This window comes from Daucus carota, chromosome 1, assembly GCF_001625215.2.
Source record: "Daucus carota subsp. sativus chromosome 1, DH1 v3.0, whole genome shotgun sequence".
Classification (NCBI taxonomy): domain Eukaryota; kingdom Viridiplantae; phylum Streptophyta; class Magnoliopsida; order Apiales; family Apiaceae; genus Daucus; species Daucus carota.
Window position 1 is genome coordinate 35008934 of NC_030381.2, and position 24148 is coordinate 35033081.

Below are 24148 nucleotides of genomic sequence, written 5' to 3' on the forward strand. Positions count from 1 at the left end.
TCTCCTTCTAAAAATAATAATCTATAACATGTGGATGATTATTACTCTTTCATTCTTAAAAAGTTTTAAATACTAAAAACACTCATGACAGTACAATATCATATAAAACTTTATAAAAAATTTATAATGGTGTTAAAAATAAAATTATAAATATTTAATTTTGAATATTTTTTTTTAACAAAACTTTCATATAATTGTTTTTTTAACTCGAACGTGTTCTATTTCAATAAAAACACTCTAACAGCTAAATTTTTGTGAGAACATATACTCAATTGATTAATATAATTTAACTAAAATTCAATTCATTAATACTAAAATATTAATAAATTTATGTAAAATTTAAATAGTAAATTACGAATTACATAACTGTCCATACTTCGCACGGGTTAAAAGTTAGTATATATAATAAAGGTTTTCTTTTTTTGAAAAGTATACTCACTTTTCCAATTTTTTGCAAAAAATACTTTTATTTCTAAAAAAATGTGAAAACATTGTCTTTTAAAATTATTTTCTTTACATATTTACTATGTTGCTACTACATACAACAAAAATCTAACATATAATGCAATCAAAAACAATTCTAATTTCTTTCAAAACATAATTGCTTTAAATTATATTGAGTTACATTGAGTATAAAAAGAGGTTTTGTTTTTAATTATAAACATTATCTTCGCAAATACTTTTAAAAATAAATATAATATCTTCGTGCATGTTTGACAAATCCAGTTTATGACTTTTTTTGTCAAGAAGCCGATTTTTACTTATCTTGACCCGTTTAGCAATAAGCACTTTTATTAAGATTACTTAAAACATCCTTTGCATAAATTTCTTATGATAAAAGACATCGGTGTGAAAGATCATTTCCGGAAAATATAGGTGTATTTTGGTGAGATGATATCCTCACCCCTGAGAAAAACATAGAAAAAATATAGGTGTATCTTAGTGAGATGGTATCCTGACACCCGGGGGTGGAGGGTTTTGCAGATCAAAGCAATCTGGTGAGATGGTATCTTGGCACCTGAGAGTGGAGGGTTTTGGGGATCAAAGCAATCAAGGACCTCTAATTGCCCTTCGACTATGCAACTCCACTCCAGCCATCACTTTCAAACATTTACATGTACATTTAATCTATATATCTATATAAAGGAGGTTCCAGGAGAATGAAGTACCATGCTTCAGAATCCTTCCTTTCTAATTCTCTAATTTTATTATATCTAAAACCAAGGATCAATTATAATTAGATCTGAAATCATCAAACAAGAATTCTGGAACATCATCCCAGCATACAAGAGTAGGCTGCTCACAGCATTTGAAGACAAGTACTTACAAAGATTCACACATGATGTAACTTTAGACAATTGTTAACAATTATACTGAAATATGAATGGTCACTCGATCACACAAGTACATGAAACTCTAAAGCTTAAGAAAAAAACAGATGATCAATATGCATGCACTATCGCCCTTTGTGCTGAACTTTTAACTTCTGGCAAATTATATGAGACATAATACACAAAAGCTTGCCCTCGTCAACCAAGAATCCAAAAAAAAAAACCCACAAAGAATCGAACCAACAGATTGAGGAGCAGCAGCAGTGGTATTAAAGTAATAGCACTCGGTAGATTAGTAGTGTGTGCAAGTTTAGAATCACAGAAAATATAAGAACAGCAACTGATCAAGACTCAAGGGTATCCCACTTCTAAACAAGTCTCCCAAAATATTCTATTCTTTTCCGTTTCATCCACCATTAATATATCAACATGTATGTTACCAGCAGGTTTAGATTCTACTTCTCCTTCCTCTTCACCAGCCGTGGGCGACACCATCATTTGACCACACCATTGATGCTCACCACTACCGAGCTCAGCATCATGATCAGTGTCATCACTAAAATCATCAATGCCGCACTCATTTTCCTCCTGAAAATCCACCAACTGATGATCATCAGAGTCAGAACTACAAGATTCAGCATCATCACTATCTTGGATGTTTCCCATATTGATGTCGGAGTCTTTAGCTAGCTCAGAGTCTCCAGTAGCCTCATAGAATAAGAAACCATCATAAAAAGTTTCATTACTATTTCTCCAAGACATCGATCACCTACTGTAATATATGCATGCAGGCTTAAACGCAGAGGAAAAATGAATGTGCATATATGTATGTTCTACCTATTGCTTAATGAATGGAGAAGTTAATTAAGGAGGTGTGTTATATAGGTGTTAACCTCCGATTTCTTAGTCAACATGATAATGACCTTGTTCATTCATCGTATCTCACCATTAGTCCTAAGTTGATGATAAGTCTAATTAAAACCATTTGGGACCTGATTGTTCTGTTTCCAATGAATGCCAACAAGAAATATATCCCCACTTATGCGCAGCCCTACATCAACTATCAAGTGTAAGACTTTCTTTTCTAATCATTATTGCAACACAAAGCTTATTGCAGAAGACATTTACCACTTGTTTATCACTACGTGCACAAAAAATGTGCATACACATCATATTATCGTCCACCTACAATTGCACTTTTGGCTGTGAGATAAACAAGCACTATATCAGATTGTTGGTAAAATGAATAGATATTGCCGTCAAAGGATTCTATACTGTACCATATATCCTCTATCAAGTTAAGAAAATACAAGTGCATACCGGGGCAGATTCGATGGTGGAGTGGGGTTACAGCCTACAGTTTCGAATTTGCTAGACTTTCAAATGCTAATATGTTCGAGACTTGCTAAAAATTGTATTTATACTTAAAATGTAGTTGTAACTAATTCATATCAAAACTTTATTTACCTTTTACTATTTTCCCCACTAGACCATTATTCCGCTCATCTGCATTATAATTGCAAAAACATAGTGAGCATCATGATATATGAAGTGTACAATGGTTGACTAACACAGGACAAGATAAGCATAAGGTAAATAGTTTTTCCATAATCTGCAAGCTCAAGAAAAATATTTATAGACACTTTAAGGATTCCTGCATACTTGCCAACTTAGATGGAGCGAAAAACAAGCCACGATCTAATAGGATCTATCATATCAAATCATAATGATATATACAAAGGGAAATCTAGAAAGTTTGAAAAGAATAACCTGGAACAAGCTGCTTCTTTCTAACAAATTGGCAATGTCTCTTGACAAAAGTCGAATCATCAAAGCCACATTCTTGGAAGTTCGGAATATAAACAACTGAACCATTGGTTGAAGTGAAAGAAATTTTACTCAGCTGTGTGTCCAGCTACTGTAACCATATGACACCACTGACTAAAGAACTTCGTAAAAATAATTATGAGAAACATCGAATTATCTTGACGTTTAACTGAAGCTTTTTAGAAACAGAGGGGAATTTTTCTGATAGCACTTTAGACTACTTGGAAAGTTGTCATAATTCTAGTCCCACCATCAAACATTTTCTCTATTACAACACACATACATCACCATTTCGGTAAAGGACTTCTGCTAAAACAACCTCCATATTGTGTAAGCTATGAACTCTTTCCTAAGGAGGCATCAAGATGTCTCCAAGGATTAAGAGCTTCTCTCCTAGCTTGAGCTTCCTGGGAATTTTCCCAAACTCTCTTCTCGGCCTCAAATTCAGTTACTTTGTCATCTGCACAGTTTAAAAGATATCAAGCAACAGAGAACAAAAATATAGAAAAACACAAAATGAGGTCATGTTACTGCTGACAAGATTTTGATGTTTCATGGTTGGTTACAATCAAGATCCAACTCTATTCACATTAATTTACAAGATTTTAAGAAGCAAGCAGAAATTTTTGGCGGACAATTATAACACTCTAATATCTAACCAATACATATCATAAGAAGCAGCAGAGCTCGGTCGACAAGTTTGGGGAACCATATGAGTATCTTCAAATTTTATGGGGACTATCTATGCGTGCATAGAGAAGCTATCTAGTAATTTTTTTAAGGGATGGCCATCACAGGGCATGAAAGCTCTGCCATTGCACATCCCCACTGTATGACGCAATGTTCAATACTCAATATCCTGGCTAACATCATATAAAAACCCTCTTAATAGTCCTAATTCAAAATGTTTTTGTGCCTGAGTCCAACCAGTCTTTCATCGCATTAATAGAAGCTAGCGAAGTGATTGTACTGTAGTCATATAACCACAAATTATGCATACAGATCCAGTTTAGTAAAAAACAATGACCTATCAACTCATTCACTTGATCTACACACCAATATCAGAAATAATTCTGCTCTACAAGATTTTAAAGAAAGAAATTGTGCCTGCAAAATAACAATAATTAGAAAGTCTTGCACAGCTGTTAGTAGTAAATTCTCCTACCACGCTTAAAATTAGCTAGATGAATCAGTTTTTCTACTGTTTTCTATCAACAGACTTCAATTTATTAGGGAGAAAACATTACTTCAAAGCTCCTTACTCCTTCGATGGAGGCTATTTAACAAGGTATTGGTCAAAACCTTACTAAAATTTGTATAAAATTGCAGACTCCAAGGTCATTTTGCAGTATGCATTAAGTCTGTGACTTGCGCTCCAGGTATTGGCATGATCCATAGCAGCCAGTGGGCAAAATAATTCAATGAAGGGTATTGTGACTAACATGTGGATATGAGACATGTAAACCTCAAAACAATAACTAATGAACAAGGAAAAGGATTTCACAGTAATTTCCATAACCTAAATTCATCAGGAGCATAATATACATCAAATTAATCCTCTAATGCACTGCCAGAAAGGTATATCAGAAACCGTTGAAACGACGACTGTCAGATGAGGAAAAATTAAAAGGAAAGATCTCGCTGCAAAAAAAAGATCTGCTAAATATAGGTGTGGTGTTAAATAGTACCAAAATTCACTATTTACTTCTATTAAAGAATAAGTATTTTTTATCAAGTTCTATGCTTTTATTGAACAACTATGCCAAGGACTTGAGTCTAAAAGATGAAGACATATATCTTCATTTAATCTTTCTGCACGTCGCAAGACAAGTTGTAAATATTTATATACATGGCACCCAGTATCAGCACCAGCTGTAAGATAAAAACGAGAATTACTATGTAACTACGACTAATTCCTACACATGTGGATAGGGATGTGATTTGAGTCAAATGGGGTTTTTCCAGCTCAACCCTCGAGCTTTTTTTAACAAGTCAATACGAGCCTAACTTTTCGGATACACAATGCCTAGTGTTTGAGCTTGAGCTCGAGTCATAAGGACATACTAGACAAATCCCGAACCTACTTAACTCTACCTTATACAGTTATGATCATGTATCTCTTTCTATTTGTATATTATATGATATACAGTGAAAAATGCAGATCATTGCTAACATGGATAATTGACGAAGAAAAATTTCAATTGAATCTGATACATCAATTGAAAGCAAAATCACAGAATGAGTCAAAGGTGCAGAAATGTCATTTTTAAAGAAGGGTGGTACAGGTACAAGTTGGACCGATTGATTTAAGAAATGGAACGTTGCTATAGGAATCACAATACAAGGATGCAGGTCATAACTGGGTCAGTCATCATATGTAGGTAGTATATCTTAAAGTATCTTTACCAAACCAAATTTATGTGCACGTTTGTTTTCAAGAAGCTGGAGTTGCTTTTGTCTTCAGTTTTTCTTGACTCGTTACGTGTAAATAAGTAGAAGCACTTTTAAGAAGTTGGGAATGCTAACTTCTCTGTCAAAACTTCTACTTCTCTTCCAAACACTTTATTAACTTATTTACTTCTCACTTCTAATCCATTTCTTAATTTTAAGGAAGAAATCACTTTTTTTAAGCTTACCCAAACGGCCCCTATATTTTTAAGTGCAACTTAGTTATCATATCTCAAAAAAATTATCCCTTTTCTATCTGGGTTTTTTGCTCCCCAAACTAAAATAAATCTAAATTAACAATTTCAATAAAAAATTGTACTGGAGCATGAAATTTCTACATTATTATACATCTCAATCATAATTATTAGGCAAGATGCTAGGTCGTTTCTCGCCTAATATCAGGTTGAGAATCAGTCTATCTAAAATCATAAGATATCAGAAGAAGGTCTAAATGGATCTTATGTTATACTTCAAGAGGTCCATGGTTACAAATGGATGCAATCGGTAAATCCTTGGCATACTTATCAATATGGAATCTATACAGCTATTAGGACTTTGAGATAATAAATTGTTCTTCAAAGCTCCCCTAATAATTTATGTCGTGTTTGGTCAGAGAGATCGGAAAGGAAATAATAAAGTTAGGAGGAAAATGAAAAATAACAAGCACGCACAGGCACAGTTTTGATGATGAGACATTAGCGACTGAATATATGTAGGAAAGGAGATGTCATACAGAAACCAGTTTTGAGTTTTGATGATGAAAAGCTCCATGCAACCACCCACAAGGGCTGCGCGGGCCTGCGGTACCAATCTTTATATACCAATCCACAAACTTTATTTTCATTTTCATTAATATGGATAGGCTTGTATCAGTAGATGCTTAGCGTAAATTAGGAGCTGCCGCCGTATGTTTCATTATGCTTAATTTCTGATTCTATTTCTTCACGCAAGTCTCAAAACACACAAGACGAATCCCTTAAAAATGGAAACAAAATATCTAAGATAATGACATTATTTACATTAACATTTTTATTTCATTTCTTTTTTAGCAAAACATATGTACAGTCAAAATATATAGGATATGATATTTGTTGCAAGTGGATCAAAACTATTCATGTTGGGAAAAAAAAGATACAAAATTGTTTCATATCTAATTCGAATTCTAATTAGCGCCATTTTCCTAAAGTTTCTAGTATATATAAGAAAATACAAATAGTATTATTGTAACATGATGATTCAAGTGAGAACAGTTTGGTTACGAGAACAATAAAAACAGTTGTTCAGAATTATTTTGCAGTAATTTTATTTTTTTTAATGTTACATTGTTCTGCTGCAGAATAATGTTGTTCTCAGTGTTCTCACACTAAAACGTGTTGTTCATGAAACACGACTTAATATTGTAATACAATAATCACCATTTAACACAATTAAAGGGAAAAAAAATATTTATATGTAGTATTTCTCTTCTCTTGAGAGTTGAGAGTAATGAGACAGCGGCTGTCGGTCATAAACCGTGACTGCTGAATTTTACTTCCCTTGCTAGAAGTAACAACTACACGCAAACTAACAAATAAGCCAGAAATCATGTAAAGGATAATTTCCAGATTATATTCTTTAGGTATTCGTATTACAGATTCAGGTGTTGAATATTAGTTGAAACTTCTGTGCTTTCTCAGAATATTCAAGTGACGATGGCAAAATGATAGAACTGAGAAGGGACCAATTGCAACCAAGTTACAGAGGCCATGAATTTCATTAACGTCACACACTTCCTTTATTCAGAAAACAGTTGTTGCTAACAATAAGATTTGAAGTGTTTTTAACTCGAGAAAACAGAGAGCAGCCTGATTTTTGCCAGGAGCAGCAAATCAACCCTGGAGGCCAATAATACCTGCAACACAACAGTGATACCCAATCATAAATTAATATCACAACACAGAAATAAGGTGGCCTTATATGTGCTGATATAGATTTCAATAACTAGCTACCCTAAGTTGATTTCATCTGTGTTCAAGGAAACCAACGACGAAATAGTGATCATTACATATATAATAATATCCTAGCAAGATTCTTCGATTTTAACATATAGTAGATAAATCACAGTTTAGCTTCCTTTTTTGTCAAACTAGAGACTTACCGCAGGCAACCCTTCCACCGGCATTTCCAGTGCTTTTGCTAAGTTCATGACCACCTGAACATATAAAGGAGTGCAAGTCATTCGACAAAGATTACAATTGTAACATACTTGCGCTACAAACACATCCAATTTTTACTAGGGTACATGCTTCGTACATTATGACCAACAACTTTCAGTATATACAGTGTTAATCAGAGTGCAAAGAAACTTGTAAAGCCAAACTACTCAAAAATAATTTAGTGTACATAGTTCATTTTGTTCTACAACTTAAAACAAATCTTATTCTTAAAACAAGTCATATAAAGGATAAAAATAGAAATTTATTCGAAAATCCAACTATGCGCTTCGGATAACTGTACAGATATAAGCATCTCTGGCTACAATTCTGCCCTGTATAAATTCAGTGTGTTTAAATCATCAGTTTATTAACACCTTTATTAACAAAGTGCTACATCTTGGATTAATATTAACCTCATGTACAATACAAACCAGTTATATCAGTACAATTGTGATATTTATTCATATTCCACTAGAAAAGAACATAGGCATGAGTAAAAATTGTGCCAATTTGTCCTCTCAGCAAGGTCCTTCCTATTATATGTTATAGTTCATTTAAAAGTAGTTTTAAATATGGACTCAACCATCAGCTTGTTTTTAATATTGATTGTAATAATCAAAAAATGCAAAGGCAGTATCAATTACAATAATGTTTCTACTATGATGATAACTTACAGCTACTCGTGTCAAGACAGACATAACAACTTTAATAACACTGGTTTAAAATGAAAACATAAGCAGGGTCCATAGAGGATGCAAAATAGATAACGCTTACCCTTTCCCAAGTCATCAGGGTCAGCATGGACAACAACCGCCCTTCCAATGATGGAGCCTGCTCCAGTGAGAGGAATCTGCAGCAAATAACCCACATTTGAGAAATCTGGGCAACCAATATGTTATACAAGATGTACACAATCAGACGTTTTCAGTACCTGCTTGTCAACAATAGTAAAACTGGCAGTACCTGGATTTTCACAAAACAAATGAATGTCATTTCTTACAAAATTTGTAAATGCCTAATATTTTTTAAACATTAAACGATTTTTTAAACAAAATGCAGTTCATCTTCACAAACACCATAGAAAAAACACCAAGGTGGGAGACATGCTAAAAAGATAATTAAATACAAATATCAGTAGTTGGAATGTTGGATAATAGCAATGAATATCAATATCAGTAGTTGGATACTGGCAGTGAATAATCAATATCAGTAGTTGGATACTAGCAATGAATTATCATTCAAAGCATGCATACCATCTTCGCCAACTGTTACATTCCCGAGGTCACCAGCATGGCGGTTCTCATCTTCTGGGGCACCATGCTCTTTGCCAGCAGGGTTGTAATGGGGTCCTGCAGATTTAAATAACTGCGGTTAAAGAATTTGTAAGAGTATATAAACAAACTTAATTGTTTCTCTACTTTCAAATTCCCAAATTCATTGGGTAGAGGTACAAGATATAGGAAACAAGGAGTGAGATTTACCAGTTGACATGCAACCGTTTGTTGTATCACCAAGGGCATGAACATGGAAACCATGAGGTCCAGGTGCAAGTCCGGAGACATTTCCGGTCACTGTAGTTGGACCTGAGGAACAAAAATAAAACAATCTCGTATTATACATCATTACATCTTATTTCATAATCTCAAAAACTTGTAGCATACAAACTACATGTAAACCAAAGAAAAACATTTTATCACCATCTCCTTCCTGGGTAAAGTAAATGGTGCCACTGACTCCGGTACTGCTGCTTAGAACTGCAACACCCTTTGCCATTGTGATCTAATCAAGACATCACAAATCTCGTCTTAGTCAATTGCAGTATCTAACCTCCATAATACAAGACTCTTGCAATAAAACACAACGTATATATAAATTCAATCTCGATGAATATAACTTTGAGGTCTACAGAATTAAAGAGATTAAATATCAAACATCCATATTCCAGTGATAACACACCCAAGCAATTCAACACAAACTCCTCAAAGGACCTGAGGAAAATTTAAAACCCCGAGAAATTCATCCAAAATGCTCCAGTCAATTCCACTCAGCATTCAATTACCACCATTACCAGGTCCCCACTCCTATGCTTCTCGGTTGATATAACTCGCATAAATTACAATAACTAACTGAAATCTGGCCAAATACTAATCCACAGCATAATCTCATCGTATCACTTAATAATGCTTCATTTCTATCACTTACAATTTCGAAAGTCTTTTCTCCTATGGGATCAAATATGCTATTAACAACTAATACAACTAATTAACTGGTGTAAACACTTTATATAATTTACAAGATGAAACGATATTAATTATACTCGGACAACGAATATACCTAACACGAAAATAAATACACAGTGCAAGAAAAGTCAATAACATACGAATCAGCTTAATAATCAAGCTAAAAAACAGTGAGAATCAAAGAAACAGTTACAATATCGAAAACAACACGTCTACAATTTACATGGATGATGAAAAAACAAAGAGATATGTGATCGAAATCATGTAAATTATATGTGAAGGGATATAAAAGAGAAGTTATGTATATCATACGTGTAGAGAAATTGAAGGATGGAGATCGAATTTGATACCTCAGAGCACCCCCGTGTAGATTGAGAGAGAGAGAGAGATGGGAGAGAGATTCAAGGAATAGCAGCTAGCTACTGGGGGAGTGGCCGCTACATGTTATTATTTGACCAATGGTGATCACCTACCGCTGATCAATTGATTATACACGCGCTGGATTTGGATGTGAGGTGTACGCGATAGGTTATGGTTTGATAAGCGGAATGGACGTTGACAGATGAGAGCGTGATTTGGACGCGCAAAAGAGTGGAGTGTGGTGGGGTGACAAGTCCTGAGCACGTCGATCACGTGATATAGTTGGGCCGGGCTTTAATTCGGATTGAAAACTTTAACGTCAGGCCTGTCTTCAGTATTAAAAGCCGGTCATGCGTTTAGCCTTTTACATTCTAACTGTATTTATGCCGGCTTCGCATGGTAATTTTATGATAATTTCTTATTTCTTATTTTTTGATTTTTTATTTTTATATACATCATTTATTTGAAAAAGAAATCTTGTTGACGGGCACATGAATTATAGTTAAATCTTTGAAAAGATGTTCTATGTCTAATTCTTTTAATTTAATATTGGTAATAGAAATATGTTTCCATATTTCAAAGTTTTTGTTTCATATGCGTAATGACTTTAAAGTTAAAAACAAATGTCTTCAGTATTAAAAGCCGGTCATGCATTTAGCCTTTTACATTGAAGCTTTCTCCTATAAAAAAACCCGTAGTGAGCACGATTGGATAGCTCTGGCTCATCCCGAAAATTATTTAGAACAGATGCTCATTTGTAAGGCATATAAGGCTGCATTGTCAAAAAAAAAATAAAAAAGACTCGTATTACTATAAAACTGACCAAAAAAAAAACACAGAATCGCATTCATTAAAATGGGAATCGGTTTTAAAATTTTCAATTTCGATCGACTCGATTTTATGCGATTCAGTTTTTATCGGTTTCAGTTTCAAGTTCGTTTTCGGTTTGGCGTTGAATTCGATTTTTTCTCACCCCTAATTGGCTAAATCTCATCATACGGGCTTGGGCAAATCACGCATATTAAGTAATGTTAGATGTGACTTGTTGTTATCATTGTCATACATTGATTGTAGAAAAATACTACTAAATTTGCATTCATATTGTTAAAAGTCAACATAGTTTACATTGTAGATCATGAAAAGTGGGTTAATAAATATAAATATTGAAACTTATATATAAAATTTGTATTGGACAAAGAAGATAAACAAATAATATGAAGAAAAAAATTGACAAACAAAATTATTATAACGGGAAGAAGGAATAAACGCATAATATACAGCTGCACTACAAAATACTACGGCTGACATGTACCTCAAATTCAAATGAATATTTTAACATGTATAATAAAGCTTGTGTGTTATAGGTCGTGCTCAAGAAAGAACTCACTCTTAAAACAAAATACTGAATTAGTAAGCTTCTGCGGCAGATTCTTAAATTTTAAATAGATTTTCAGAATCGAAATCTAAATGCATGTTTTTTCATATCGTTGTGTGTGTTCAAAAATAATACACAAACACGACACTTTTTGTATGTGCAGTTCAGTTATCTTATTAATATTGTAAGGTTCTAAGAATTCATAAACTAAGAATTCCAAGAGCAAACATGACTCTGTAGCATAACAAAGAGAAGTCTACCATTTTCGAATTAAAGTTGCAGTAGTAGTTCATTTCAAGGTCAATGTACACACACAAATAAGACTCTGAGATACGTTTGTACCAAAGTTTTCCAACTTTTATCACTACAAAAATAATTTGGATGACTTGCGTTTCAATTTTGAGACATTTGAATTTTAATCGAAGCACATGAATACATATTTACCCCAACTTCAATTTCAACTAACTACATAACTCAGTGTAAATTACTACTACTAATCAATAGTTAAGAAAATTTTAGACCATGTGCAATTAGAGGAAGTTAACTATTAGTTGTTAGCGGATTTAATTAGGATTTTGACTAATTGATTGAAGTAGTTGTTTCCCCTGACGGTTGCTTTTATTGTTTAGTATTAAATCACAGTTATTGATTGGTATTTGTATTTTAACTAGAAATATGTCAATCCGTTAATCCAAATGACTGGGTTTTGAAAAATTAGTTTTTTAATCAAATCTCAATTCCAAATTGTTCACCGCCAAACACCGATATTAACATATTTAGAGTATCTCCAACCCTCACAAGCCCTTAGCTAAAAAGTCCATGTGGCTTTCCAAAATTAAATTTTATAGTCAATATTCACAAAAAATAAAACTCCAACCACAGCAACCCCTTCCCTTGTGTATAATTATAGTCATCGCCCTGTGGATGGCTATATTTGTCGATCCGCTACAGATATGTAGCGAATTCCACGTCATCTCCCGCAATTTATTTTCCTCATTCCCACCGATTACATATCATTTATTACCATATTAAACTGATATATTCTATTTATAACAATCTAAATATTAATAACATACTGTTTTTAAATTATAGTCAACCAATATAGCCAGTACCATTGAAGCACAACTTCTTACAGGTTCGACAAATTTTACAAAATGTCTTACAGATCCAATTTAGCCAACAATTATAGTCAACGCCATTGGAGATGCTCTTACATAATCAAATCTCCGATATATCTCAAATCTCTAATTTTCTCGGATATGTTCCTTTCGAAAAGGACTTTCATAAATCCCGAATACTCGAGACTTCAGAGTTTGGACTCGACTTTTTATCACATATTGGTTTAAAACTGTTGAAACAACTCAACAAACCTTGTCTTCATCTCCAACATTGCCACCCTGTATCTTCTAATCAATCTCCCATAATCACCATCCACATGGTTTTATACCCCACCCATGAATCTTTTTCTGACCATAACTTTTTCATATTCTAAAATCAAAATCATAACTCTGGTCTCTGCCCCTTAAAAATCCCACTTTCTCACACCCCCTCCTCATTACACATTTATTGTAGTGTTTGTTGCACTTGGAAAAACATATCATTCTTTCTTTTTTTATAAATGGCATCTCTGGAGGCAATGCTTATGGTAGTAACACTCACTACCATGTCTTTTATGATCTCACCTTCATTTTCTTTAACTTCTCATCAGCTCAAAATAGATACAGTACCAGCAGCACCAGCATTGTTGCCTAATACTGTCCCTGTATCTCCATCTACTAAGATATCACCCGATATTTCGCCACTTCTGCCATCTTCTGGTGGCGTCATGCCTTCAACTGACTCTGCTTCTATCCCAATTATCCCTTCAACCCCGAGCCAGAACCCTGATGAAGTAGCCGCTTTTAGCCCGGATTCTGCAGTTTCACCATCCGGGCACTTAAGTGACTCGTCTGCAGTGACACAGAGCATGATCAGGTCTCTAAAGTTCGCAGTTTTTATGGTCTTGTTTTCATGTTGGACAATTCACAATTTTGCAGTTTAAGAAGGTTTCTGTTGGCTTATATGTTAGTTTATGCAAAAAATTATTCTATGTATAGTGGATATTACAATAATGCACTACAGTTCAAGGTGAGTGGCATGTTAAGTAGCAGTTGAGTTGATTACTTGATTGGGGTGGGGGAAATTCCAAAAGTAAATCTATCTGGTCAGAAGATTAATCATTTATATTACTTTTGTCATTGTTTTAATTTACAGATATATATATATATATATTTATTTAATCATTGTAATTTGCATATGATCAGTTTGTCCTGATTGTATTACAAGTTCCAAATATTTTGGCCACAGATTGTTATCACTGGATTTCAGAACTTCTCATATTTCTGAAACTTTTTTTGATCTGAAATCTGTGATAACCAACTTGGAAGTGTCCTATAAAAAGTTTTACATAGCTAGCTAGTATATTGTTGCTTACAAGCATATTGGTGCTGATACAATGTCTACCAGGCAGTTATCAATACAGAAGCTCTGAGATTTCGACTGCTATTGATTTCATATACTAATTGTAGAGGCTGAAGTTATATATAACTGCTCTTGCTATTCTACTTTTACCTGCTATGATTGTGAAGTAGGGACAACATAAACGAGGAGAACACGTCCAATTAGAAAAGCACTCGCCCTTGGTCCTACGAAGGTTTAGACAAGCTAGAAAAATTCAATGCATAATTATTCACAGAACAAACCATCAAGGATGTTGCATAATGCTACATTTACTTTACCTCGCCGATCAAATCAAAAAAACGCACGAAGATGTCCATGTTTGTTTTTTCAAATCTAAGATTGTTACTTTGCAATGACTAAGCATCATCTTAATCATCATTGTGATGTTACATGTCCCTGCTTGTTCCATGACTCCTATAGTCATATATGATTAACACTTTGAATTACCCAAGCACTGCCCTAATTACCTCGTACAAGTGTATAGACCCTTTCACGTAGAAAGATTACATCAAGGATATATATTTGTCGAAGAACTAGATGCGAGGATTTGCAGAAAATCAACATTTTAGGACTACAAGTTAATATCAGAATCAAGAGCAAAAAAGAATAGACAGAATACCAATGTACGGAATAGCAGCAATTGACTTATCCTCCTACCAGTAATGTATCTCGTATTCCTGCTCATCTAATATAGCATAGGCTTACAGCAGAGTTACCTCTTGGCCCTCTTCACTGTGAATAAATAGTAAAGATAATAGCCACCACCTAAAGCATAATTAAACCATGAAGGAATCAGCAGATAAAGCAACAAGTCAATAAGATAATCTTTTGATCAACTCCAACTTGAAGTCTCAAAAGACAACCATAAAACATAACATCTTTTGATCAACTCCGACTAGAAGTCTCAAAAGACAACCATAAAACATAACAAACAAGAGAAGCTCAAAGCTCTCTGTGACCCTGACAACCAAGCCTAAATGTAAAGTTCATCTTTGATAGCTATTGCTACATTGCATACTAGGAAACTTAATTTTCTTTAAGCACTGCCCTTCTTCTCAACAAGATTCTCAATCAAATCAGCCGCATCCTGCACGGTAGCAATGGTCTGTGCACTTTCTTCCTCCACGCTGATTCCAAATTCCTCTTCTAGTCCCATCACAATTTCTACCTATAGAAGGAAGTTGTGTACATCTCAGTTAGCGAATAAAATGTATCAGGCAACTGATATATAGTATGGATGTAAAACATCAAAAGTTAAAACAAGTTGAAAGTTAGTGATACATACTGTGTCTAGAGAGTCAGCCCCAAGTGCTGCAAACTTTGAGTCTCCAGTAACTGCAACATCAGGTTGTATTGCCAGTTGCTTTCTCACGATTTCACAAACCTTATCCACTGTCTCAGGTTTGGCCTGCTCAAAGATATTACGATTTATGTTACTTTGCAAGGACAATAAAATTATAATTCGCTTAAAATCAAGTAGAACTGCCATTCCAAATTAAATTTTACTAACTACTATAACATAATCATCATCTACCTTGATGCTAGCAAGAATGAATAGTTACTTGTAATAATGATCACAAAACTGTCAGTAGAATTCAATTCAAATTTCAACTCATCATTGTATTTAGAACTAAAATGCAGCATTAACTAGAAGAATCAAGTAGATTACACAATAATGCAGGACTATATAATAGCATTTCAAAGTAGACGTATAATCAGAAAACTGAACCAAGAAACAAATGTTCATAGAATCATACTGCGCAAGACACCCTGAAACGACGCGAGGCTGCCTGCAACCTAAGTGAAGGGAAAGATTTGCCATTGATGGAGAGTGACACCGAATTCTTGGCAAGTCCCTGCACGAATTAACAACAGAAACGTCAGTGAAACCCATTCAAGCGTCAACACATCCGATTAAAATTAATCATCGAGTACTGTTTAGTACCAAATATTAAAAAAATCCCAAATTTATCAAGAAATTAGGCTATCAAAACACGAAATCACAAATCAATATAAGTTGAGGCTTCAAAATTGAAATAATCAACATTCAAACACCGTCAATTAACCACCAGTCCAAGTAATTAAGTATAAGCACAGCCATAACATGTAGAAAAACATCACAATCATATCTAAAACCCTAAAAACAAATTTAAAAAAAATCACACATTGATAACTAAAAAGATCCAAAATTTCCAAAAAGATACACACATACACACCAAAGATTCAATCTTTCACCAAAATCGAAGCAAAAATAACAAAAATCACATAAATGACGCGAAAAAATCGGGGGAGATGAAATGTAGTGCAGTAGAGTACCTTGTTGTTGAGAGTGAGAGAGGTGAATGAAATGGAAGAAGCTGCGATAGTTGAAGAAGCCATTTGGAGAGTAAAAGCAATTGCAGAAGCAGTAGATCTGGATGTACAGGAGGAGTATATAGAGGACAAATGGGCGGAGAGTTCCAAGGGTGTGAGACTTGTGTTGTGTTACAGCAGTACTTGAGTATTCAGTTTGGTTTGACATGTGTTGTAACGTTAGACTAGTTTTGGGCTGTTTGGCGACGTGGATGTGGGGCCCAGCCGCTGCTCAGCTCTTTGATTTAATTATTTTGTTAATTTTTGAAATTTATCGATTTTAGAAAAGAGCAGTGCATGATGTCAAATGTTTTAATTGGGATTGTTCACGTGAATATAGACGGCTCATTCTAATTAAACTTACCATATGTCATGAAATAGAAAATTTTGTACATACAATTATACGTACCAAGTATTTTTTAATATATATATATATTAAAATGATGTATTTTTAAATTTAGAGAGTTGATAATATTTATTGCTGTTTTGGAAAAATATGTATTGACGTAAAATTATTAATTTATCAAGATTTGATTATATTTATACAAAAAATGTCTTTTAGCTTCTTTATTTAGAATACTAGATGACTCGACTCACAATTATTATATTTGAATTATTTTGTGAATAATTTTTAAAAAAATAAATCAACTACATATAACTAAGCTCAAACTCAAAGAAACTTCAACAATCCTCAGGCTCAAACACATATTACCAACTACACTCATTGTCAAAATCCTAACTCTTTTTCTTATAGAGGTTCAAACCTTGTTAACAATTTTGTGATTCTGAAGTACACATGAAAGGTTCTCCGCTGAGAATACAATCCATTCTATTTCAAAGATACTTGATGAATTCTTTTCTGTAATCCAGGAAGTACAACGCGTAAAGGCCGAAGGCATCCCTTGGCCTATCAATGAACAACACTTATAATACTACAACAGAACTATATTACAATCCAATATGTTGATAACCATGCATTGAAGGATGGTTATCATGGTAGTATGTTACAATCTCTATTTGCTCTCTAACCAGACTATATAATCATTTCTTTCCCCCAAAAAAATTGATGTCAGATAGGAAGCGGCAATCTTGTAAAGATCTGTCGTGGGTTGCTGAGTGACTGACCGAGAATACAAGATTGGATGAAAAAGAAAACTACCAATATGAATACAATACTCAGACAAGCTCTGTGTGCTCCACCACCCGTAGAACACTCACTTGGAAAACAAATAAAAAAATACTTGCCGACTGCAAACAAGTCATTACCGTGCATATCTGATATATACAGTAGCACACTGTAAAGTTGGTGAATGTTACTCTGCTAGTAACATCAGCACCGGAGGACAAACCTCAAAACAAAGGGCATACTTCAATGCAAACCTGAAGAACAAAAATGCTGTTAATGTTTCGTCACTTGCTCGCGTCCATTTGCCATTGTGAATCATCTTGCTCAGTTGGTGAGCCTGGAACATACGGTACGAAACCTCGTCCGCCAAAAACAGGTCGCATGAAGGCGTTGTCAAATTTTCTCCAATAATGGTGGACAGAGCGAGAAGGTGCTGTCAGAAGCATCCTTAAGCTTGTCGGACGGGTCATAGTTGAGCATAGATCAGCCTCTGAATCTTGAGAATTTGCAAGCAGCGGTACAACGAAAGATTTAGGAGTGAGAGATTCAGATGAAATCATGCTGACCAAGTGTTTAGGAGAAGGTAGCAAGTGTCTAACTAGAGGCTTGGTGAGCAGTCCAAACACCTGCACAAATCCAATGAAGATCCAATCATTACCAATATTTAAGAAAATAACTATCTGCAGGTGTTACTCCTAAAAAATAAATTGAAAATTATATTGTTGTGCTATTTAGTTTTTTTTTATGAGTTTTTTACATAGTTGGAAAACCCTTGCGGCACATATGATGTATTATTCATCTCCTCTCAAGTCTCATGAATGAAAAGCACAAGTAACTGTCCCAAATCAAGTGACCTGTCTCTCTCTTGGTTAAATGTAATTAAATTCAGTACTTGGCAATATTATTGTTTTAAAAGTGTTCCGTCTGTTTCTGAAGGTTATATCATTCCACCCCCTACATTATCCTCACAACTTTAATCACATTTTCTCCTCTCTTTCGGGTCTTCTACTTAACAGCTTTAATTTCTTCCATTCGCTTGTAACTCTACTTTCCTTGAAAAATTATTCCCACCCCACCTCAGACCATAACAACCAACCAAATTATTACTTATTCCTAATTGTGTCTTTCCATTTTTTTCTCACTCTTGCATTTTCTGTTCCCTTTATTCCATCCCACACCATAGCATCGATGGACAGGCACAGTCATCATTTGGAATGTAAAAAGTAAGATTTCCTACCACTGTGCTGAAAAGAACTACTGTGATGGTACTAGTAATCATGATTGCATTCCCACGTAGTTGAGTGTGGCCTTCTCTTGTAAACTGCAAGAGGAAAATAAGAGCTCAATTAAGACATATTTCATGCACAACGCACTTTCATTTACGTATAGTCCATAAGCCACACTAACAATGAATTGGACTAAAAGTCTTAAAAGTACAAGGTTGAAGTTTCATACACTTCTATGGCCGTTAGATATTATATGATAAATCAAATTTCCACCAAAAAGTTTAAAGTAAAAACAATTGCCTGATTGTAAGCCAGGGCCATCGAAACAGCACCACGCATAAGACCAGCCCACCAAATTGTAACCTGTAAAATCAGGGGAAAACGTGTTTATTTACTTCACTTGCCAACTAGCTAATGGAAAATGAATCATACGAAAAGGATAAAGGCCATACTTGCTGTTTTAGCTCAATTTTATTTTCAGGAGACTTCTTGGTCAAGTTGGATAAGAATGATAAAGGGAACACAAAGGCTGCTCTGCCTGCTAAAATCAGTCCCAACAGAATAGAGCTTACGCCAATTGATGTTCCAGGGCTGGCGAAAAGAACAGTCAAAGTTACAACAGTCACCCATTTAAATTGATCATGTTTTGAAACTTAGCAAGCACGAAAAAATAACAGTAAACATTACCTGTCGCTTACATATCTCCACTTCTCAATATCCAAGGCATCCATACCAACATAAAGAAAGATAAATATCTCGGCAATGAATGACAATGTTGCAAATGTATGCCTGAAGAAGTGCAGAAAACAAATCACTGACAGAAAGACATGGGTGTGTCATTTTGTAAATAACAGAACTGTATGATAAGGGAAATATGCTAACAGCAGCTAACGGAATACTATTTCCAACGACATACTTGGTAGTGACTCTTGAACTTTCAGTTACATTATGCCAGGTATAATGAGACATCACAATTCCACAAAAGAACACTGTGAGGATAGCACTTAAATCAAGCAACTGCAAGACAAATTGGGGACCAGCATTTTGTAAAAAACAAATAACAAGTTGTATAACTTGAAGCCAAGTGATCTGCAACTTTTCTTACCTCAGCCAGCATGTAAGAAAGGTATGCCATAAGTATCATAATAGCAACCTCTCTATCAGTAGAGTGCCTGAAAGCCATAACAAAATAAACGTTAACATAGAAGTGATTAGCCAAATAACCTACCAAGTACCAAACTGGCACGAATTTGATCTCACGATGTTGAGAAAGTGCGGAGAAAATAGAGCAGATGTGAGACAAAATTACTAACCGTCCAAAGTAGAGCTTTTTGATGATAAATGCACTAAGCAATCCAGCCTGAAGAAGATGAAAGCAAAATGTAACATTCAGAAACCAGACGCATATTGATGCTATCACTAAAATATGGATACTGACGCTCGGGGGGAGAGCGAGCGGGGGTGTATATATAGAGAGAGAGAGACTCACGAAAACTCCCAGTAGAGTGCTCGAGATGAATAAATATATGAAATTGCCAATCAACTGCAATGCCGTAACTGCATCGATATGAGACAAGTCGAAGTTCTGGACTGCATTAAAGAGGACCACTGATGTGGCATCGTTTACGACACCTTCACCAAAAACTAGACTATATAGTAAGGGCGTCTCATCCTGATTAAGCACCTGCAGCATTTAATAGAGCATTAGAAAACAGAAATATATCACACTCCAGAAAGACTACAGGTTCAGAAGCCTTATACACCTGCAATGTACAAACAGAATCCGTCGCAGAGAAGATTGCACCAATTGCTGAGTAAAAAGTAATAAAATTAGTCAATTAGGTGATATGCAGAGAAAAATAAAATTGCAATATGATTTTGAAGAGAGAATTATCTTACCCAGAAAATCTCCTAACTCGAGAGAACCAATATTTATATTCTTGAAGAAGTGGATGGCTCCTGGTACATGAAACTTTGGATGTAAATACTATATGTACATTTTTTGAATTCTTCTTTTTTACCCAATTGATCCCAATTCGCACAATATATATCGACAGTGTTAAGCATCCTAACAAATGACTCTTAATGTTTTTTAGCTATGTCAGCATTATAAAAAAAGTTGAAGTTTTGACTTAGAATGTTTAAAGTTCACACAAACAGAATCCGAATACGACATAAAAGTGCACCTTAATCATAGTTGAAGCTATATATCTTCTTTATCTTTCGGGTTGAGAAAATTAAAGCAAGCACAAATAATTTTAAATCTGTAACAAATTAGGTTATTATTGCATGCTCTATAGTAGTTTAACTTGCTGAAAGAGTCCTGGTTTTTCTGAATATTGTCATGAGTACAAGTAAATGGACCGTACTGGAATTGGCTTTACAACACAAGAACATGAGACTCTACAGAACAGTCTTTCTTTTACAAAGATAATTAATTTATTAGCAGAATTATTAAAGAAAAGAAGAAGAGCTTATATGTGAGCTGTTACATACCCAATGATATTATGCTGAAAGATATCAAAGTTCCGACAGCACCAAAGAGAGTGATGGTCATAAAGTTTCGAAAAAATTGTTTCTTTTTCACCTGGAACCTGATTAAAACATTTGCCAAGAAAAATGTTGGTCATATTCTCAAAGTAAGCTTCCCCAGTATATAAGCAAATAGTAGCGTCATCAGCAAGACAAACACATTTGATATCTAGGGCTGCAGAACAAATATAAAAGAGATCCCTACAACAATCTATATTAGAGCATGAAAACCATGGCCACTATTAAACAATCATGCCAGGAGAAAAAAAGAGAGAGAGAATCCAGAAGAACTAATGGGTCTGCTTGTAAAGAAATTTTGGTATTTTCATGCTTTGCATATATCAAAAGTTACCATGCCTGTCAACACCTATCCCAATATCAAGTTGTGTGTAGGAAAACATATTATGTGGATGACATACATAGGTACAGATCAGGAGAAGGGCAGAAGAAAGAAAGTAATGCATATAAGTCACAAATTGGGGCATTGAAACTTTTCATTCCTTGCTAAAAAAAAAAATTGCTAATTAGTCCTTACTAAAATATAATAGTTAACAACTAATACTTCACGATTACTTGCGGAAGTATCACTGTGTAAAAATATAACCAGACACCACTGCTACATTAATACATGTAACTCTCCGACCCTCCTACCTCAGTGGTCATGAATCTGATTCTACTAGATAGTAGAGAATGGTTATACCTGTTTGTTTCTTTTTGGCCCTTAAGTTCAAAGTACTTAATATAAAGCTTATCTGGAGGTCACTTTGGTGCCTCCCTAATTTAAATTTGTTGCGGACAGATTCTATTGAATTACTAGCAAAAAAGTGAACGATAACCAAATAAGCAGACAAGCTCGCAGGGAAATACTGAAACAGGTGAAACTCACAACATACCCAGCATTAAAAATGATAGGCGGAAGAAGATAGATGAAGAAAAGATCTTCACTGAAAACCAAAAGATGTGAATTCTTCCCTCCACTAAATAATAGAATAACAACTCCAGTGCAAATCCCCTGAAAAAAGAACAAACAAACAAGAAACTCAATACAAAGTTCAACAAAGAGTGCAGGATAGATGCCCGTGCACACACACGGCTGTCAATTAAATGACTGATGTAAAAAACTTACAATAGCAAGGGCTGTGATGGATTCATTCATCCATCGGCTCTCCTCCAACAGGTGACCAACAACAATACATGCACAAAGAAGTGCAACAAACAAGTTCACGGACACAACTGATGAGTGATCAGATGTAGATAAATTATTCATCTTCGAAACTACAGCCCCAAAAGCAAAGCCCCCCATCATCTTAACTTCTAAGTACCCCTTCTGTACCGAAAATCAATCTCTCCAGCCACGTGTCAGCAAATATTACAGTGCTGACGAATACTGCCAATCAACATCAATATAGATCAATAAATCAAACAAGGTCCAAAACAATGTACACAAGATATCAAATTATCATCTTTCATATTCAGCACTGTAAGCTTAAAATCTGAAACTCTGGATTTGGCAAAAAGAAACCACCCCCCCCCCCCCCCCCCCCCCCACCCACCCACCCCTCTTCTTATGGTGTCTGTATAACCATAAAAATGTTAATCTCTGATCACATATTCACCATTTTTTTTTATGTAACTTGCAATTTTCAAACATAAAATATTACTTAATTTCATATACATCAAACTCATTTCCACCCCACTTACATCAATCTTAGAATTCACGTTAAAATCATATTTTAAAAAAAATTACAACAAAAAAGCATAAACAGCTCACACATAATACATCTCACATTCCTCAAAACCTTCAAGAAATCAAATAAAAAAAACTCAAATACTCATTGCTCTTGTACTAAATAATCAAATTACTCGAATAAAATTGACCTGCATTTCCAATAATTTAGCCCATATAAAACCTTATATACAACTTCACACAGACACACACACATAAGGCAGCAAAGGAGAGTAAATTACCTGAGAAAGATGAAATGAGTTGCATAAAAATCGAACCTTTAAGCAACAGAGAAAGCAACCCAATAAAAAGATCTCAGCTTTCAAGAACTTAAAATTGAAGCTACACAGAATAAATTCACTTGTTGGAGACAAGAAAATTCTTCGTGGGTATTGTGTAAAATGCAGAGATTTCACAAGAAAATTCCTGAGAGAGAAAGAGAGAAAACACGGAGAATGTGGACAAGTTGTATTCAGCTTAAATAGTATTATTCTCCCTCCTTTCCTCTTCTAATATCAAAATTAAAAAGTCTTCTTATTACTTTACAGTTGTTTATTCAACTGTTGTCTTTACAAAGCCTGGTCTCAATTTTTAGTTTACAAGAATCAAAGATCGAATTTGAATAGTTGATTCGATGAAAATATAATATGATAACTTTTCAAAGATTAATCTGATTAGTCAGAGATTATTCATAAGGTAATTAATTCAATGAATTTCGAAATATGATTTAATCGATAGATATTTGTAAGAATTTCACAATAATTATTGTTTATAAATTTTAAAAAATTAATTAAATTTTAATAAACTATACATAATCTCTATCAAATATAATCATATTTTCAAAAATAATCTGAATTCTGATTTTATACCCTAAATCCTCATGTACTTTTAAACTTAAATCATAATTCCTG

General features: G+C 34.4%; 4 protein-coding genes and 1 long non-coding RNA gene across 7 annotated transcripts; all 5 read right to left on the bottom strand.

The window, feature by feature from the left end:
- Positions 1–1682: 1682 nt before the first annotated feature.
- On the bottom strand, positions 1683–2093 carry LOC108221629 (uncharacterized). Its single transcript, XM_017395496.1, has one exon. The coding sequence runs from the start codon at positions 2091–2093 to the stop codon at positions 1683–1685; it is 411 nt and encodes a 136-aa protein (XP_017250985.1).
- Positions 2094–7188: 5095 nt separating this feature from the next.
- Positions 7189–10530, bottom strand: LOC108226548 (superoxide dismutase [Cu-Zn]). 2 transcript variants are annotated; one of them, XM_017401518.2, is made up of 8 exons: positions 10392–10530; positions 9499–9580; positions 9283–9384; positions 9055–9150; positions 8733–8764; positions 8576–8651; positions 7744–7797; positions 7189–7497 (listed from the first exon to the last, which is right to left on the bottom strand). In XM_017401518.2, exons 2-8 carry the CDS (start codon positions 9572–9574, stop codon positions 7475–7477), a joined length of 459 nt encoding a protein of 152 aa, XP_017257007.1. In that variant the 5' UTR covers positions 9575–9580; positions 10392–10530; the 3' UTR covers positions 7189–7474. The 2 variants fall into 2 exon arrangements, with proteins under 2 accessions (XP_017257007.1, XP_017257017.1); XM_017401528.2 differs by having other exon boundaries at positions 10354–10461.
- A 3058-nt stretch (positions 10531–13588) lies between these two features.
- On the bottom strand, positions 13589–15034 carry LOC135147821 (uncharacterized). The gene is made up of 3 exons (XR_010285643.1): positions 14895–15034; positions 14387–14460; positions 13589–13725 (listed from the first exon to the last, which is right to left on the bottom strand). It is a non-coding gene; the product is annotated as an uncharacterized LOC135147821 (long non-coding RNA).
- Positions 15035–15075: 41 nt separating this feature from the next.
- Positions 15076–16790, bottom strand: LOC108226572 (acyl carrier protein 1, chloroplastic). Its single transcript, XM_017401547.2, has 4 exons — positions 16592–16790; positions 16033–16131; positions 15561–15683; positions 15076–15443 (listed from the first exon to the last, which is right to left on the bottom strand). The coding sequence occupies exons 1-4, from the start codon at positions 16652–16654 to the stop codon at positions 15312–15314; spliced, it is 417 nt and encodes a 138-aa protein (XP_017257036.1). The 5' UTR covers positions 16655–16790; the 3' UTR covers positions 15076–15311.
- Positions 16791–17348: 558 nt separating this feature from the next.
- On the bottom strand, positions 17349–23759 carry LOC108225772 (sodium/hydrogen exchanger 1). 2 transcript variants are annotated; one of them, XM_017400730.2, is made up of 15 exons: positions 23480–23759; positions 22638–22898; positions 22405–22523; positions 21476–21573; positions 20879–20938; positions 20743–20789; positions 20469–20663; positions 20293–20339; positions 20085–20151; positions 19896–19996; positions 19667–19768; positions 19432–19570; positions 19280–19342; positions 18991–19074; positions 17349–18379 (listed from the first exon to the last, which is right to left on the bottom strand). In XM_017400730.2, exons 2-15 carry the CDS (start codon positions 22815–22817, stop codon positions 18038–18040), a joined length of 1644 nt encoding a protein of 547 aa, XP_017256219.1. In that variant the 5' UTR covers positions 22818–22898; positions 23480–23759; the 3' UTR covers positions 17349–18037. The 2 variants fall into 2 exon arrangements, with proteins under 2 accessions (XP_017256219.1, XP_063937518.1); XM_064081448.1 differs by having other exon boundaries at positions 17886–18379; positions 23516–23656.
- Positions 23760–24148: the final 389 nt, after the last annotated feature.